This window comes from Myxocyprinus asiaticus, chromosome 34 (assembly GCF_019703515.2).
Source record: "Myxocyprinus asiaticus isolate MX2 ecotype Aquarium Trade chromosome 34, UBuf_Myxa_2, whole genome shotgun sequence".
NCBI lineage: Eukaryota > Metazoa > Chordata > Actinopteri > Cypriniformes > Catostomidae > Myxocyprinus > Myxocyprinus asiaticus.
The window spans coordinates 31,106,907-31,123,905 of record NC_059377.1 but is presented as its reverse complement, the minus strand read 5'-3'; the positions used below and the strand labels follow the sequence as shown (position 1 = coordinate 31,123,905).

At 41.2% G+C, this 16,999-nt stretch overlaps 1 protein-coding gene across 3 annotated transcripts; it reads right to left on the bottom strand.

The window, feature by feature from the left end:
* Positions 1–332: 332 nt before the first annotated feature.
* Positions 333–16,234, bottom strand: LOC127425197 (39S ribosomal protein L3, mitochondrial-like). Of its 3 annotated transcripts, none has more exons than XM_051670910.1 (11): positions 16,013–16,234; positions 15,318–15,499; positions 15,059–15,150; positions 10,715–10,813; positions 8,241–8,340; positions 8,061–8,121; positions 3,865–3,976; positions 3,174–3,251; positions 1,552–1,629; positions 650–794; positions 333–564 (listed from the first exon to the last, which is right to left on the bottom strand). In XM_051670910.1, exons 1-10 carry the CDS (start codon positions 16,105–16,107, stop codon positions 651–653), a joined length of 1,041 nt encoding a protein of 346 aa, XP_051526870.1. In that variant the 5' UTR covers positions 16,108–16,234; the 3' UTR covers positions 333–564; position 650. The 3 variants fall into 3 exon arrangements, with proteins under 3 accessions (XP_051526870.1, XP_051526872.1, XP_051526871.1); XM_051670912.1 differs by having other exon boundaries at positions 15,318–15,496; XM_051670911.1 differs by having other exon boundaries at positions 333–794.
* Between the last annotated feature and the right edge of the window lie 765 nt (positions 16,235–16,999).

Sequence of the window (16,999 nt, the reverse complement as noted above, 5' to 3'; positions counted from 1 at the left end):
AAACACGTTACTATAATGCTTGACTGACACAACATTATCAATCACAATTTGCTGATCAGATTACAAGGGGGCTTCTAACAAATGTGGCATTATCAATTTAAGAGACAGTAGATTAGATTTCTGATATGCCTAGTTTTTTTTTTTTTTTTTTTTTTTAAGCTGACCAAGGGACTCCTAACATAAAAAAAGCTAGATTTTCATTATGAACATGGTATTACATTACTAACCCTTCTACATGGACTCCCAGGGGATAACCTAGCCATAACATGCAAAGTTTGTACATATACGTATAAAACATATTTAAAAATATAATTGCAATAAAGCCAGAAAGATTATATCAAACAGGTTTATTGGTTTAAACACACACATGCTCTTGGGACTTGATCCAACATAATCCATAATTTCAACAGTTTGTGGATGTTGAGTTTTATATAAGAGTTAAGAATTTACTTCTTATAACATGAAACTGTTTGTATTTGTGTTGTTTGTCAAAATTAGTTGCTTTTTTAAAAGTTCTTATGGACCAACTTTCATCTTCACAGCAGCCCAGCAACACAGAACTCACTAGACAAAAGACAGAAACCCAAAGTCAAAGGTCATGCCCCATGTCTTTTCAAACAGTATAAGCAGAGTGTTGCACGGTCATGACCTCATTCAGGGATGGACTCTCCAAACTGAAACATGTCTTCATCGTAGAGGTCTTCAGGGAGCTCCTCATCTCCATCAGTAAAGAACGTGGGAAAGGGTGGGTTCTTGTTCTTCTCCAACCGATTTGGTAGGACTGTGTCTCTGACCTGATCAGGTAAACATAACCACAACATTGGTTGGCAATTGTAGATTAACTTTGCTTACTACTGATTCAGCATCTACTTCTGTATGTTCCTCAAAATTAGACAAGGTACTATTTTGTCATCTATCTATACTTCTGAAAACAAAAAACAAAAGTGCATGCAAAACACACTCTAAAAGACAAAATGCTGACAATATTTGATCGATTCACTGATGCTTATTAATGCACTTTGTACACACAAGAACCTCTCTGTGTTGATATAGATGAATCCCTCAGCACGAGTGCATGCAAGTGCAGGAGTGGTGGTGGCTCAGTGGGCTAAAGCACATAACTGGTAATCTGGTTAAGGTTGCTGGTTCGATCCCCACAGCCACCACCATTGTGTCCTTGAGCAAGGCACTTAATTCCAGGTTGCTCCAGGGGAACTGTCCCTGTAATAAGTGCACTGTAAGTCGCCTTGGATAAAAGCGTCCGCCAAATGCGTAAATGTAAATGTAAGTGTGCCAAGGTCAGTGCTTGTACTGGTGTGGACAGTACAGTATAAAGCTCTTATTTTAGCTGAACACTGCTAAAACTGAAGACAGCAACAGAAAAATTAAAAGCAGAGATAGACTCTCACTTAGATTATGAACTTTCTGTTTTCACCTTCAAAAAGCAACTCCTTAGGACGAGTGTTTGAGACATTCTTGCATACTTGTGAAATGTGTGTGTGTGTGTGTGTGTGTGTGTGTGTGTGTGTGTGTGTGTCTGAGGGGTTTTACCTTAACCATACAGTTGCGGTGGCCCGGTACAGAACCGTTGACATAAAGAACGTTATATTTGGTGTTTACTCTCCATACCTGCCATAGAGAAGAACTGAGTGAACCTACAAATGCACACACACTATTTTCTCTCATGCATCATCATTACACTGTGACACCAGGTCACTTCATAAAAAGCCTAGGTGTGCTGAGGTTGCACTATCTTTAAGTAAATATTATAGTGCGCAGCTGAGCTTTGAAATTCTTTTCACTGTGCACTGTTTGCATCTTGATATACCATGTGGGTATTTAAAGCATAACATGTCCATTAATGGTTTTTGTAGTCAACATTAAGATTTTAGGTTAAAATTCATATTTATATGGGGAAGTGTATATTTTGTGTTCCAACTGGCATTCCTGTTAAGTTATTCACACTTTTAAATGACTCTTTTGCCTTCTAGTTCAACTTTTTGCCACCAGTTCATTTAAATGGTTCTGTTGTGTGACAATTTTTTTTTTTAAACATACAAATATCCCATGCAGTCTCTTAATTAATACAGGGTTATAAAAAATTCCATGCAAAACAAAAATAAAAAATGTGAAAAATACTGTATAAACATGAACGTGCTAAAACCTGCATTTCTGCAAAGAGCGTGACAAATGGGCGGTGTGAATCTCGTCTTTGGACACACATTACACGGAACAACTTTTACTCTAAACATGCAGTAAAAGGATCTCGCTGCTGAATACTCCACCACTATACTACACAATTACTGGTGAGTGAAATCTAAACATTTACCAGCCAGTTGCCAAATATATACATTTTAGTTGCATAGCGTGAAATTTGGTTGAAAATGCATGTGATTTCCTCTCATTGTAGTAGAGGGTTGTGCAAAGAGTAAGAGCGATCTTGGGATTTAAGAATCGATATCAATATCGTTCAAATGAAGATCACGATGCATCTGAAAATCCCATCCTTAGTTTTAGCAGGAGTATAGCATGTCACACCACAGAACATGGAATTGTTTCATGTCAAAAACCAATATTATGTATATACATGCTTCATGATTAAAGCTTGCATTTAATCCCTTTAGTTAGCGACTTTTAGTCATAGCACAGATACAACAAAATGTGTCTATGCCATCCAAAATCTGCAATGCACAATGTAAACTGCAACCTAGCAGTTTATGCACAAGCATGTGTGTTATGGCCCAATTAAATGGACAAATGTTCATACTGAGAACATTTTGCAACACATTTAGGGGCAAACAGATTCTGTAATTTTACTCATTCAAAAAGTGAAGTGTGTAATTTCTGCACCACTAGCAGCACCAAACAAAACTGCAAAATAATATCCTCCCCCCAAAAAAGTTTCCTTGTCTACCATTAGTAGGAAAAAGCAGTAAATTCCTTGCTCAACAGCTTAATACAAGTAGTTCTGCCTCAAATGCCATTGGTTGAGCCAGAAGTTGACATGTCAGACCATTCAAACAAGCAGCAATGATTTGAAAGTGCCACAAGGAAACAGCATTTACAGTCTTCGGGAGGTCAACCAACAACATCAGAAAAATTACACACCTCACCTAAATTGATTTACAATTTATTTTGCTGTTTTAAATGTGTGTGCATTCCCATTGGTGTACCTTTAAGCCATGAGCAGTGTCATAAATATTTCCCATCCTGCCTGGCATTTTCTTTCCTTTGAAAACTTTAGCTGGGTCCTGGAAGTGAAGAGATAAAGCCATTAAACATTCAAAGATCACTTAAAGGTCACACTAAACTCTTTCAGCAAAGCTCTCTTGATAGACCGAACTGGACAGTTACTTATATGGATGCCCAAAATTACTGACATGAAAGTTAACAGAGTGGAAAGTTCCCACAAACTCAGAAAAAATCCAGTCTGAGACACTGCACTGCAGAATGCACTTTGTTTTCCCGGGAAGACATTCACCTTGAATAACACCTTTGTGACAAAATATTAAGTCAGCAATGAATTGCGGCCTCCTTTTTTGCAAAAGCTCAGCTACATAGTAAAGGAATCTTTTGGGTTAAATACAAATGAATCTCTTATGGACAGCATCTGTGGCATGACACGTACAAGTACCCATAGACTTCCACTGTAAGTGGATTTCTGTCAAAATATTATTTTCTGCGGCTAAAGGATTCATTTGTATTTAACTAATTTCTTCAATGCAAAATTACCACATATAAAACTAATGTTTGCTACAGCAGAACTAAGACTGCAGAGCCCACTTGGATGAAGTGACTTCCATACATTGTATCTACTGCACATCTACATACACAAACAATCTACATACATATAAACACACTTACCCCTCCTGGTCCCAGAGATCCAGGCCTCCTGTGCGTCTTAGTTTGGCCGTGAGAAGCAGGCTGACCTTTGAATCCCCAGCGCTTCATTACACCCTGAAAACCTTTTCCAATGCTACATAATAAAAATAAATAAATAAATAAAAGCATTTTTATTAAGACGTAAGCAAAACAAAATTTTGTCTTTATATGTTGTGTTACAGCATTGGAGACCCGTGGATGAAGCTGCAGACAGGGGGTGTCTCAGGTGTGCAATAGGGCTGAAAAGACTGAGACACTATAATTTATAGCTCTTTGAAACAAAGCTCTTTTCATTAAATGTGAAATATTTTAGAACTCTGTCACTCACTCGATGTTGTGTTGATGTAGTGACACTAGGGGTCTCCCTTGTGAGCCTCAAACACCTCTAATCTTTGAGAAAAGGCCAATGAGATTTGGAGAGTGGAATTTGCATGCCACTCCCCCGGACATACGGGTATAAAAGGAGCTGGCTCGCAACCACTCATTCAGATTTTTTCTTCGGAGCCGAGCGGTTGTGTGTCAGCGAGCTGAATTCCACTGCCGGTCCATTCACCTCGGATAGAAGCGTATGCTGTTGGATATACGGCGCATTCCAGTGGCTTTCTCTCCTTTTGCATGCTTAGTGCAGACTACGCCCCTGGGCGCTTGGACAGCGGTACTAAGAGAATATATATCTCTGCTTAAGAGTATATGTTCCTCTATTAGAGCAGCACATTGACGTGGACGTCTTTTTAAAGATGCTGTTCCGTCTTTGTAATTCCTGGATGCGGTCATTATCTCTCCGCCTCCGACGGCCATGGGCGCTGCCTCATGTGTCTGGGCCACACTCACACCGAGGCTGCATTTGTGGATGGTTCGTGTTCTCATTCCGAGAATATGACCATGGCAACGTTGCGGTCGCGACTTTCCTTCCTCCGAGGGAAAACCATTCCAGCCTGAGGCCGATGCAGAGGTGAACGCCACGCTTGCCCTGGCTACCGCGAGTGTCGCGTTGGACTGGAACTCTACACCCTCCCCTGAGCCCTCGCAGCTAGATGACTGGTTCCTGGGCTCGGGGTGCCGCTCACAGCCGCGCCCCCCCGGTCCCCTTCTTCCCGGAAGTGCGCGACAAGTTGACGAGGTCCTGGAGGGCACCTTTTTCTGCCCGAACTGGACTTCCCAGCTCATCCGCTCTCACTACCCTAGACGGCGGGGTGGCCCACGGGTACGCGGAGATCCCTCAGGAGGATAAGGCATCTCTGCCCGCAAAACACCGCCACCTGGCGGGATCGTCCGGCGCTCCCCTCCAGGGCCTGTAGGACTACGTCGTCTCTGGCGACTAAAGCCTACAGTGCCACTGGACAGGCTGCCTCCACCCTGCATGCCATGGCCCTCCTGCAAGTACACCAGGCCAAGGCACTGAAAGAGCTGCACGTGTGTAGTCCTGATCCCGATGTGATGCAGGAACTGCGCACGAAGGTCATGGCGCGAGCACTCGGGCAGGCGATGTCCACCTTGGTGGTCCAGGAGCGCCACCTGTGGCTGAATCTAGTCGAGATGAGGGATGCCGACAAGGCTCGCTTTCTCAACGCTCCCATCTCCTAGATCTGCCTATTCGGCGACACCGTCGAGGACTTTGCCCAGCAGTTCTCGGCGGTGAAGAAGCAGACTGAGGCGATACAGCACATCTTGCCCTGGCGCGGCTCAAGATCCCGTATCCCGTCTTCTCATCGAGGGCGACCCCCTGCAGCTGCGAATGCCCAGGCAGCTCCACCACAGCCCAAGCCCAGTTCTCGGCCCCAGCATAGAGCCCCCCGCAGGAAGCTGACTGATTCCCCTGAGGAAGGACCTCCTCTCTCAGGGACGGGGCACCATCTGGCACCCGCGCCCAGACCTCTGGAACCTCCACGTCTCTCACTCCCTTTTCTGCCTGGAGTTCGGTGCAGTAGACTCTCATGTGATCCCGAGACCCCGGCCGGGCTATGTGCCCAAGGTTCCCACGACCCCCTTCAGGGATCAGGTGGTGAGGCTGCAAGCGCTGCCCGTGGAGGAGGCAGACCCAGCCCTGTCGTTACTGTGTCCGGTGCGTGCTTTGTGCATCTACTTGGATCGTACGCAGAGCTTTAGACGCTCTGAGCAGCTCTTTGTCTGCTTCAGTGGACAGCAGAAAGGGAACGCTGTCTCCAAACAGAGGCTTGCCCACTGGATCGTAGATGCCATCGCTCTGGCATACCAAGCCCAGGCCGTGCCCGCCCCTTTGGGAATACGAGCACACTCTAAAAGGAGTCTGGCATGCTCGTGGGCACTGGCCTATGGTGCCTCTCTAGCAGACATCTGCAGAGCAGCGAGTTGGGCAACACCCAATACCTTTGCAAGATTTTACAATCTCCGGGTTGAGCCGGTTTCGTCCCGTGTTTTGTCAGGTACGAACGGGTAAGTTTGGTAATATGGAACAGCTGGTCGGGTGTATTGCTTGCGTATAGAGCCTTTCCCCTCCATGAGGTGAAGACGTGCGCTTCTTCTCCCATGCGAGTTCACGAACCGTGAACCCTGGATGTCCTTCCTCCCTAGCCCTGGGGCTCGTGAATTCGATGGAGGAATTCGCAGCCGGACCTAATACGGGTACTAATATGCCCTGTACTGGGATAGGTGCTCCACAGGTGCCAGTTACTCCGGTATCCCCCTGTGATGTATTTTCCACGGTACGGTCTCCCTGTCAGCAGACCCGCGTCTCCCTTGGGCAGAGCCCTCTCTGCCCCCGGTTGCTGTGTTTTTAGAGCTCCTCCCCTTCCAGGCAGGACCTACCGCCGCGCCTCTTCCATGTGTGGCTACTGAGCCCACGTGACGCATTGCCACGTTACCTCTCCTCCGGGCAGGATGTGGTCTCCACAGGGTCTTTTCCCCCTGAAAGAATAGGAAAGGAATAGAACAACTTCCCCGGCGTGTGTAATAGTGTTAGATGGCCCCAGCCGAATCTAATACTCTGTGGAGAGAAAACAGAGAGAAAAGGCTGCGGCTGGCGCAGCCTGCTCCCACACTAGTTACGTCGCTTCCCCCCTTCTGGGATGTGGGGAACTACATGACGTCTTGTGGGGCGTTGGGGGAGGTTACGTGTGGACTGATGCACCTGCAATTACACATGCAGCAGCTTGCTTGCACCTGCATCGGCAGTTCACGTAACACGGTCCAGCTGTTGTGCTGTTTTTCTATAGGGACCCCTAGTGTCACTACATCAACACAACGTTGAGTGACAGAAGGGGAACGTCTCGGTTACTGTTGTAACCTCCGTTCCCTGATGGAGGGAATGAGACGTTGTGTCCCTCTTGCCACAACGCGGTACTATCCGCTGAAATGGCCGGGACCTTGTCTCGACTCCTCAGCACAAAACCTGAATGAGTGGTTGCGAGCCAGCTCCTTTTATACCCATATGTCCGGGGGAGTGGCATGCAAATTCCACTCGCCAATTCTCACTGGACTTTTCTCAAAGATTAGAGGTGTTTGGGGCTCCCAAGGTGACCCCTAGTCACTACATCGACACAACGTCTCGATCCCTCCATCAGGGAATGGAGGTTACAACAGTAACAGAGACGTTACTTTTCTATTATTCAATGAGAAAAGCAGAAATGAATCAATTTTTTGTATCCTAAGAACACTACTGGATGTATATTCAGTTTCATTATTAATATAACATTATTATCAATGACCTACAAGCTGAAGAAACATCTTGATTTCTCGTTGGTTTTCAAAGGTCTTTTTCTCGAATATAATCAAGTGTAAATCTGCATAGAAAGAAAATCTCAGGCTGATTTACTGCAGAAAGAACTAAAGTGGATCTCAGCCAGCCCTTCCATTCTCTTCCTGAGATTCACACACTTATTTTCTGATGAGGAGATGAGGCTCTTGAAATTAGATGGATGAGTAGTAGTAAGGTGGGAAAGGAAGATGCACATTTTTGCTGACTAAAATATCAGTCAGTCATGCTTTTAAGCACTCGAAAAATAAATGTACCCGTCAATCCCTCTCTGCCAGAGCGTGAAAACAGTACGTCTGCAACAAAACTTGCTGTCAACTTAAAAAAAATCTACTATTGAGGGGAAAAAACAATGTTCAGTTTCACACTATGGTGCATAAAATTACAAAACATAAGATTCTCATCAATAACAGGATGTATTTACATTGCTTATGTATAGCAGACTCACGTTTTGGCTGTGATGTCCACATACTGCCCTGGACGGAAGTGAGCTGCATAGAGAGGTGTGCCTGAAACAAAAAAAAAGACAAAGACATGAAAATGTGAGCATGACTGGTGTGCAAATGTGTAATTACAGGTATGATGCAGAAACTTCTTTAACTGGTAAAGAAAGAGTTTTACAAGTTACCTGGTTTGATGATAGCATTGTCTGACACACAAAATGTGGTAATTTTCTGTTTAGGAGGAATTCCTGCATTCTGGAAAATCTCTAAATATCCCTCTGCCCTCTAAGAGAGAGATACATTGACTTTCAGTTACTTCAAGTAGTCTACTAACTTATATTATCCTAGTTCTTAAAAAAAAAAAAAAAAAGGGAAAAAAGGAGATATTGAGAGGAACAAAATGAACAGGGAGAAAGAGAATACATTAAAGTCAAACAGCTCTGCTGTGTTTTGGGAGTTGATTGACTGAAGAGGGACTGAAGGCTCATCCTGAAGGTCAGGAAAATTGACAATTACAGTTCAAGCCTCGCTTTGTGGCAGCTGTCAAGTACAGAGAGAAACAAACACCACCCTTTTCCAAATTAAAAAAAAAAAACAAAAAAAGTCACAATGACTCTTTTGAAAACTCCATAGAACAGTATATTGCAGCCGTTTAAAAAAAATTTCTCCCTCAATTTTTCTCTCATCTGTCCATCACTGCTACTCTTTTCTTTTCTTGGAACAAATTTTACTTAGAGAGAAATGAGAGTTAAGGCCCAGGTATGCTTCACTTTGCGCGTTTCGTTCCGTCTCGCACACATTTGTGTGCGCACAGCTTTGAAAGTATACCTCACGCGGATGAGCACGAATGGATACGTTCGACACATGTGCAGTACAATTTCTTTGTTATACACTACCAGATGTTAGAGGGCAGCACCAAGTTGTGTCATTTACAGGACATCCGCTCTGAAGGATAAAGAAGAAAAACGGAGGATCCGCCATTAGAGGAAGCAAGAACAACAAAACAATGTAGAAGGATATGTTGCTCTGTTTACTGTTCTTGGAGGAAGAAGAAATTGTTATTTCAGCGTGTTGTTGTTCTTCAGTTTCAGTGTGTTGTTTTGTGTTGCTTTATATTCATAATTTCCGCACTCTTCTTCGACTACTGCTTGACAGTACAGCCCAACTGTGCGTATTGCCATCAAGTGGACTCTTCTATCTCAACAGTCGACCTTGCACATGCGCGTTTGTCCGCACAGTCTGTGCGCACAGAAAAATCTGCCTGCAAGCAGACACTGTGTGCGATGTCTGCGGACACTCCTGATGACTAAATTTACATCTCGTGGATTGTGCGCTGACCGTCGTGAAACGCGGACAGGCGAAGTATACTTTAGGCTTTAGAGAGGGTACTAGGGATGTGTCAGGGTTGTCGAATAATCGACTAGTTGTCCAACAACTACTAACATGAATATTTTTAGTGGTGGTGGTTTAAATGGGAGAAGCAATTCTCAAATTAATTACTGTAAGAGAATTGACTTGTTGGAGAGCGTTTTTGCATGATGATAACTTGCTATGCTTAACAGTGAATAACAGTCAGCATGGTAAAACCCTCCGCAAGACATGTCGTCTCTTTAATGCTTTAGGTTAAACTTTTTATCTGCTGTTGTGAAACCAAAGCACCACATCAACAATACATTTCAAGATGATCACTGTCTGATGTTAAATCCTCTGCTGTGAGTGATGTTCCCGTATTTGTGAGATGTTGTGAAGAGATTAAAGTGTTTTGCTAATTCTGTCTGACACTGCTTAAACAAAAAGTTGCAGTAAAAAAAGGTTTAAACTGCTTGATGTTGTGAACTAGATGTGTACCTGCAGTTCTGCGCTTTTGAATGGGCAGCGAGGATCGCCCTGAAGCACTCTGGTTACATTAAGCATGTCATTCAGCGTTCAGGATGCACATAAGTGGTTTTGTGCTGCTCTGTATCGGAGCCTTTCTTATTTCTTACTTTGATAGTTTTGTGCAATAACCATTATCCACCCTCATGGTGTTGGAGCCGGTGCTCATTCTATTAACAAGTTTAGTTTTAAAACAACAACAAATCAGTCTGACAATAGTAATAAAAAAAATTAAAAAAAAGATCTCACATTAAAAATCAACCAATGGAAATGTCCACACGCTAAATTAATGGCACAGTTCCTTTTCTAATTTTATTTGTTATAACATATTACTGTTGCATTAAAGCAGCATGTGATTGTTGCATAAAGATCTAATTACTTTGGATGTTCTCTAACATAATTTATAAAGATCGTTATATAGTAATACAGTCATTTATGTTGTCTCAAATCAGTGAAAACGGTGCCAGTTCTGATACAGGTTCACAGGTGCGAAAGCGGTAGGAGAGAGACAATGAAAAAGGATGAGCAAAAGAGGAATAAAATGAGAAAGTTGCTCAAAAGATGAGCAGACTTGCCTCCCATTTAAATTTTTCAAAATGCGCCTGCACACAAAGGTCACCTCTACATCTACTGAGAGCTCAGTAATTTCTCTCTAGGAGCTCTACAGTTCTTATTATCCTCCCTCTCCAGAGAAGCACAAAAGCTCTAGTCTATTATCCAATTCCACCTCAGAGAGGTTAAGGATCTCAGGAAGGGCAGAGATTACAGGACAGAAGTTACTCACATGAAACGGAGAGACATTTTTTCCTCCCACAATGAGAGCTGCTGTGCGCCCATCAAACTCTTCTTTGGACAGGTGTTTAACCACGTGACAATCCTGGACCTAAGAGAGAGAGCTTTTGGTGTGTTCATGTCAGATTTACAGTGGCAAGAAAAGTATGTTAACCCTTTGCGATTATCTTATTTTTTTGCATTAATAAGTCATAAAATTTGATCTCATCTTCATCAAAGTCACAAGTATATACAAACACAATGTGCTTAAGCTAAAAACACACAAGCAATTATAATCTTTCATGTCTTTATTGAACACAACCTTGGATTTAATAACTGGCCAATCCTCCTTTGGCAGCAATAACCTCAACCATGCGTTTCCGGTAGCTGCAGATTAGACCTGCACAACGTTCATAAGGAATTTTGGACCATTCTTCCTTACAGAACTGCTTCAGCTCAGCTATATTCTTAGGATGTCTGGTGTGAACGTCACCCTTGAGGTCATTCCACAGCATGTCTATTGGGTTAAGGTCAGGCTCTGAATGGGCCACTCCAAAAGGTGGATTCTTTTTTTTTTTTAAGCCATTCTGCAGTGGATTTACTTTGATGTTTAGGGTCATTATCCTGCTGCATCGACCAGCTTCTACTGAGCTTCAGCTGGCACACAGCCACCCTGACATTATCCTGCAGGATATCTTGATAAACTTGGGAATTCATTTTTCCCTTGATGATAGCAATTTTGTTGTAAAACAGCGGCTTCCTTCGTGGTGTCCTTCCATGGACACCATGTCTGCTAAATGCTTTCCGTATAGTAGACTCATAAACAGAGACGTTAACCAGTTCCAGTGATTCCTTTAAGTCTTCAGCTGTCACTCTAGGGTTCTGTTTTTTTTTTTTTTTTTTTTTTAACCTCATTGAGCATTCTGCGGTGTGCCCTTTGAGTACTTGGCTGGATGGCCACTTCTAGGGGGAGTAGCCACAGTACTAAATCATCTCCGTTTATAGACATTTGTCTAACTGTGGACAGATGAATACCTAAGCTCTTTGAGATAACTTTGTAACCCTTTCTAGCTTTATATAAAGCAATAATTCATGATCATAGGTCTTCTGAGATCTTTAACTGGATGCTAGGTTTGCCAACGACTCGAATTAGCTTTTATTGATGTCATTAGATTAGGGGTTCACATATTTTTCCAACATACACTGTGAATGTTTGAATGATGAATTCAATATGTACAACAACAATACAATAATTTGTGTGTTATTAGTTAAAACATATTATGTTTGTTCATTATTGTAACTTGGATGGAGATCAAACCAGATTTTAAAACAAATTTATACATAAATGCAGGTAATTCCAACGGATTTACATACTTTTTCTTGCCACTGTAATAGAGAGGTCAAACATGTATCATGTACCATTGTATCCCTCTAGATCATGGATCTTTTCTACTAAAGACTGATTCTGGTGTCATCAGCTCAGGGCCCATTTTCACAAAAAATCTTAAGGCTAAAAGTAGCTCCTAACGTGGAAATTTAGGAGCAACTCTTAAAAATTAGGGGCATGTCACTCCTAACTTTAGAACTCATACAATTTTAATCCAAGAGTAATTCATGAAGCATTTTGACACTAAAAGTAGCTGTAAACCCACAACAGCTTAGAAGTCCTCCTGAGGACTTCTAACTCCTTAAGAGTGACTCACAAACGACCCGAAGCGTGGCTGCTATCGTCAATCCACATTAACAAAAGATGTATTAGAATATTATTATGACATAGGTAATACCTTTTAAAATGGGCAATCTATCTATCCGTCTATCGATCGTATATATACACTACCGGTCAAAAGTTCTGAAACACACTCATTCTTTAATATAATTTATTTTTTCACATTTTAGAATAATAGTAAAGTCATTAAAACTATGGAATAACATAAATGGAACTATGGGAATTATGTTGTGACTAAACAAAATCCAAAATAAATCAAAACTGTGTTATATTTTAGCATCTTCAAAGTAGTTACCCTTTGCCTAGAATTTGCAGACATGTACTCCTGACATTTTCTCAACCAACTTCTTGAGGTATCACCCTGGGATGCTTTTTAAACAGTATTGAAGGAGTTCCCATCTATGTTGGGCACTTATTGGCTGCTTTTTCTTATTATTTGGTCCAAGTCATCAATTTCAAAAAAGTTTTTTTTAATTTTTTTTATTACATTTTAGTTTTATAATGAAATAAATTAATATGGTGGCACAATTATATTTTTGTCTACAAAACTAATTTCAAACATTTAAGCATACGCCTTCAGATCAAAAGATTTTTAAGATCATGGAAACATTTCAGTGAAGTGTTTCAAAACTTTTGACTGGTAGTATATATACACACACATATATGCATATATATCTCTATATACACTCACACACACACACATGTATATATATCTATATATACACACACACACACACACACATATATATATATATCTATATACACACACACACACACATATACTGTATATATCTATATACACACACATATACATACATATATATATCTCTCATTGTCTGTATTAGCTGACAAATAGCAGTTCCCTGTCTACCAATCACTGAGGACAATTTAAAAGAACACGCTAATAAAACGTGACGTCATCCATAGCAACGAGGTCAACTCCACCTTACTCTTATCTTCAGATTTCCTTACTAAAACTTGCTCTTAGCAGTTTTTTGAATATGTTTTAAGCAAAAACTCCTAGTGGTAAGTCTTTGTGAATATGGACCAAGATCTTTAAAGGAATAGTTCACCCAAAAGTGAAACTTCTGACATTGTCACCATTATGTCATTCAAAACCTATATGACGTTCTCTCTTATGTGGAATATTAAAAGGAGATTCTCAAGCTATTTTCTTTTTTTTATCCCCTTTTCTCCCAATTTGGAATGCCCAATTCCCACTACTTAGCAGGTCCTCGTGGTGGCGCAGTTACTCACCTCAATCCGGGTGGCGGAGGACAAGTGTCAGTTGCCTCCGCTTCTGAGACCACCAATCCAAGCATCTCATCACGTGTCTCATTGTGCATGACACTGCAGAGACTCCGCATGTGGATGCTCATGCTATCCTCCGCGATCCTTGCACAACTTACCACACGCCCCACTGAGAGCAAGAACCACTAATCGCGACCACGAGGAGGTTACCCCAAGTGACTCTACCATCCCTAGCAACTGGGCCAATTTGGTTGCTTAGGAGATGTCTTCTGAAGCTAATTGATAGGTTTATGTAAGCAACGTCAATAATTAAAACACTTAACTTTAAATCGGCGCTTCCATCCAGGGCTCTGATGCTGTTTGAAATGGCCGAACTCTCGCATGACGTTCGTTCTTGTTGTAAATAAGCACCGCTTCCGAATTCTCGTGTGAACTCGTGGACGCGCTTACGTCACACTTCGCGTCAACTGCTGGTAGGAAGTACTTTTTAGAAGTTAATAACGTTAATAACATTAATAACATTTTTTTTACACAAATGTATCAGTTTGCTTCAGAAGACATTCATTGATTGACTGGAGTCGCATGGGTTACTTTTATGCTGCCTAAATGTGACTTTTGGACTGTCAAAATGCTGGCACCTGTGTATTTCCATTATAAGGATCTGAAAGAGCTCTATCTTCTTCTAAAAGTCTTCATTTGTGTTCTGCTGAAGAAAGACAGTCATACACATCAGGGATGGCATCAGGGTAAGTGATTGAGAGAATTTTCATTTTTGGGTGTACTATTCCTTTAATTGTGTGATCATGCTTTATTTAATGATGAGCCACAATGCGCCACATATTAATTTATTATATATAATTAAGCTTTTGAGCTAGTCAATGTAAACACTTGTGTATTTTTAATCAATATTCACGTACAGTGCAAATAGCACCTTCATGTACATTTTGTGTCTTCAGCATATTTTTGGAAAATAATTATTAATCGTTCCAAAATAATAACATCGTTTTGTGACAGATTTATATATAAGCCTAATATTTAATATACAAAAACCCTAATATACAAAAGTAGTAAGTCATTATACTGTAACACAGTGTTTAAAAATAATTTTAATAATTTACACACCAATGCAATAGTTGTTAACATTCCATGTCACTTTATTGTGCTTCAGTACCTTTCACACCCTGTTTTCCCATGGCACTTCCAGAGTCTTGTTTCTGGCTATGCCAATGGTTTTAATTATTTTTGGGTGAACTATTCCTTTAACCACTTTGTTTCTATACCCTGGTCATTACTAAGTTCAAAGTGCTTTATGCTAATGTTCCTGTTTAGAAAAAACAGACACTAAACTGACACCAACTTGGGCCTCTCAGGCTGTTGTACCTGAAGCATGGTCACTACATGTCTCTCTCCAGATTTGGTCCACACAGGCATCATTCCGAGTTTAACAGCCACGAGGCCAACCCTCCGACTCCCTAAGGAAATGCAGTGAATTCAGCATTAAAGATTTAATATCCATACAACCACGACAACAGCAAGATTAATCTGGCGTATATATAAAAAAATTACAATACTGATCACAACAACTGCCATCCCAGCAGACCAAATTACTCCAACAGACTCCAGAGTTGGTGTGACCCACCTTCCACCCATTCATGTCTAGGCCAGGGTTCATCCTTAAGGGGGTTGAGTTTGTCTGTAATCTGTTGTCTGTATTCCTCCCCAACAGTCTTTTTTAGAAAAGAAGCATTGTCTTCTGTGAGGTGCTCATCCCACCAGGTGACTGTCTGATGTGTCCTTACACACTGAATGACAGGTGTTCTGCTAAAAAACAAAAAAAGAGACAGACAGCAGTATGATGGAAATCAGTATCAGGATAGATGGTTGAACTTTGTGTTTCCTGCTGACAGTGCTTACATTTTAAGAATATAATAAGTTATGTTGCATTACATTTACATCTAGCCATTTCAAGACCTAAAATATGGTCTTCCACAAACAATGCATTGCACATGTAACAGTGACAATGTGCATTTGATCTTTTGAGCTACTGAAGCTCTACAAACTTGTATACAGCACTTCAAACTAAAGGCTGTATGTATGTAATACTAAACGTTAAAAAAAGATAGGCCTAAACAGCAACTTATATATAAATATACATATCAAATTGCTATTGAGTTGAAAATACTTATTTAGTAAAATATCTGAATAAATAGCAAAAGCAAAACACGATAATACGCATTTACAAACACAGTATTTTACACATTTGCTACAGGTGAGATTAAATATGTTGTAAGTCAACTTTATGTTGTTAATGTGAAACTATCTGTTGTCAGATACCTTTCTAGTGTTGCTCCAGCTCTGCAAACGACTTTTGGGGCTCCTCTTAGTAAAGAGTCACTAAGCCTGAAAAACCTACACGTCCACGCTGCCATCGTTATTACATGAAAGAATCACACAACACATTACAGTTAAATCATTCAGGCAGACCGCAACATTGTATCAGGCATGACAGTCTCGTGTTTGTCCTGGTCCTGCTCGAGAATGTCATTCACTTCACTTCCGGTGTAACACTGAAATAAGATCGCTGCTTTCTGACGCTTGATTTTCGTTCCTTTAAAATATAGTTCCCCGTAGGTCTAGGAGCTAAAGAGCTTGTTATTATTATTCTGTTGTCAAGCCAAAAATAAATTATATGTACCTTTATTATAAAATTACTGTAGTAATTTTGAGACTTGAGAAGAATTTGTGTAAATAGCAATTTAAAATAACAACCCTGACATAAGAGAAAAAAAATATGGTGCCTAGCTTTAGAGAGGGAAAATGGGTTGGGTGTACCTTAAGTTCCCTTAGGACTCAGTACACCCGGCATTGCGTACCAGTGCATATGGGGAATACCTTCTTATACAACCTAGTTCAAACCTCTCTACAATAACGGCAGTATTCTTATATTGGCTATGGTTTTTGAGCCCCGCCTGTTTTGGCGCGAAACTGTCATTTATAAAAACAGAATTTCCTCAGAATTTCTTCCTCCAAGACAGCGATCTTCTCTTTTCTAGAAGCCTTCTACCTTCACCGTCGATATACACGAGTCAGCAGGCAGAATCTTCACAGGAAGACTTTCCGCTCCCCTGCAGTGCGCTAAAATCACACCGTCTCACCGACTGACGCTTCACTGGTGAACGAGCCTCAGCATCCTGATTCCCCGCAGCGCTTCTGCAGGGTTTGTGTATCCTTACAAAGCAATTGTATATTGTGTATTGTATATTGTGTGATATAAATATACTGTATATTAATTTATATATTTATATATCTAAAAGTGTCACT

Bases quoted from the DNA above. Each gene is read 5' to 3' on its own strand.
- LOC127425197 (XM_051670911.1), bottom strand. From the start codon at position 16,107: ATGGCAGCGTGGACGTGTAGGTTTTTCAGGCTTAGTGACTCTTTACTA. The intron at 15,500-16,012 runs GTATCTGACAAC...TTTGTTTTTTAG, and splicing joins GCTGGAGCAACACTAGAAAG to CAGAACACCTGTCATTCAGT. The intron at 3,977-8,060 runs GTGAGTCTGCTA...TTTATTATGTAG, and splicing joins GTGGACATCACAGCCAAAAC to CATTGGAAAAGGTTTTCAGG.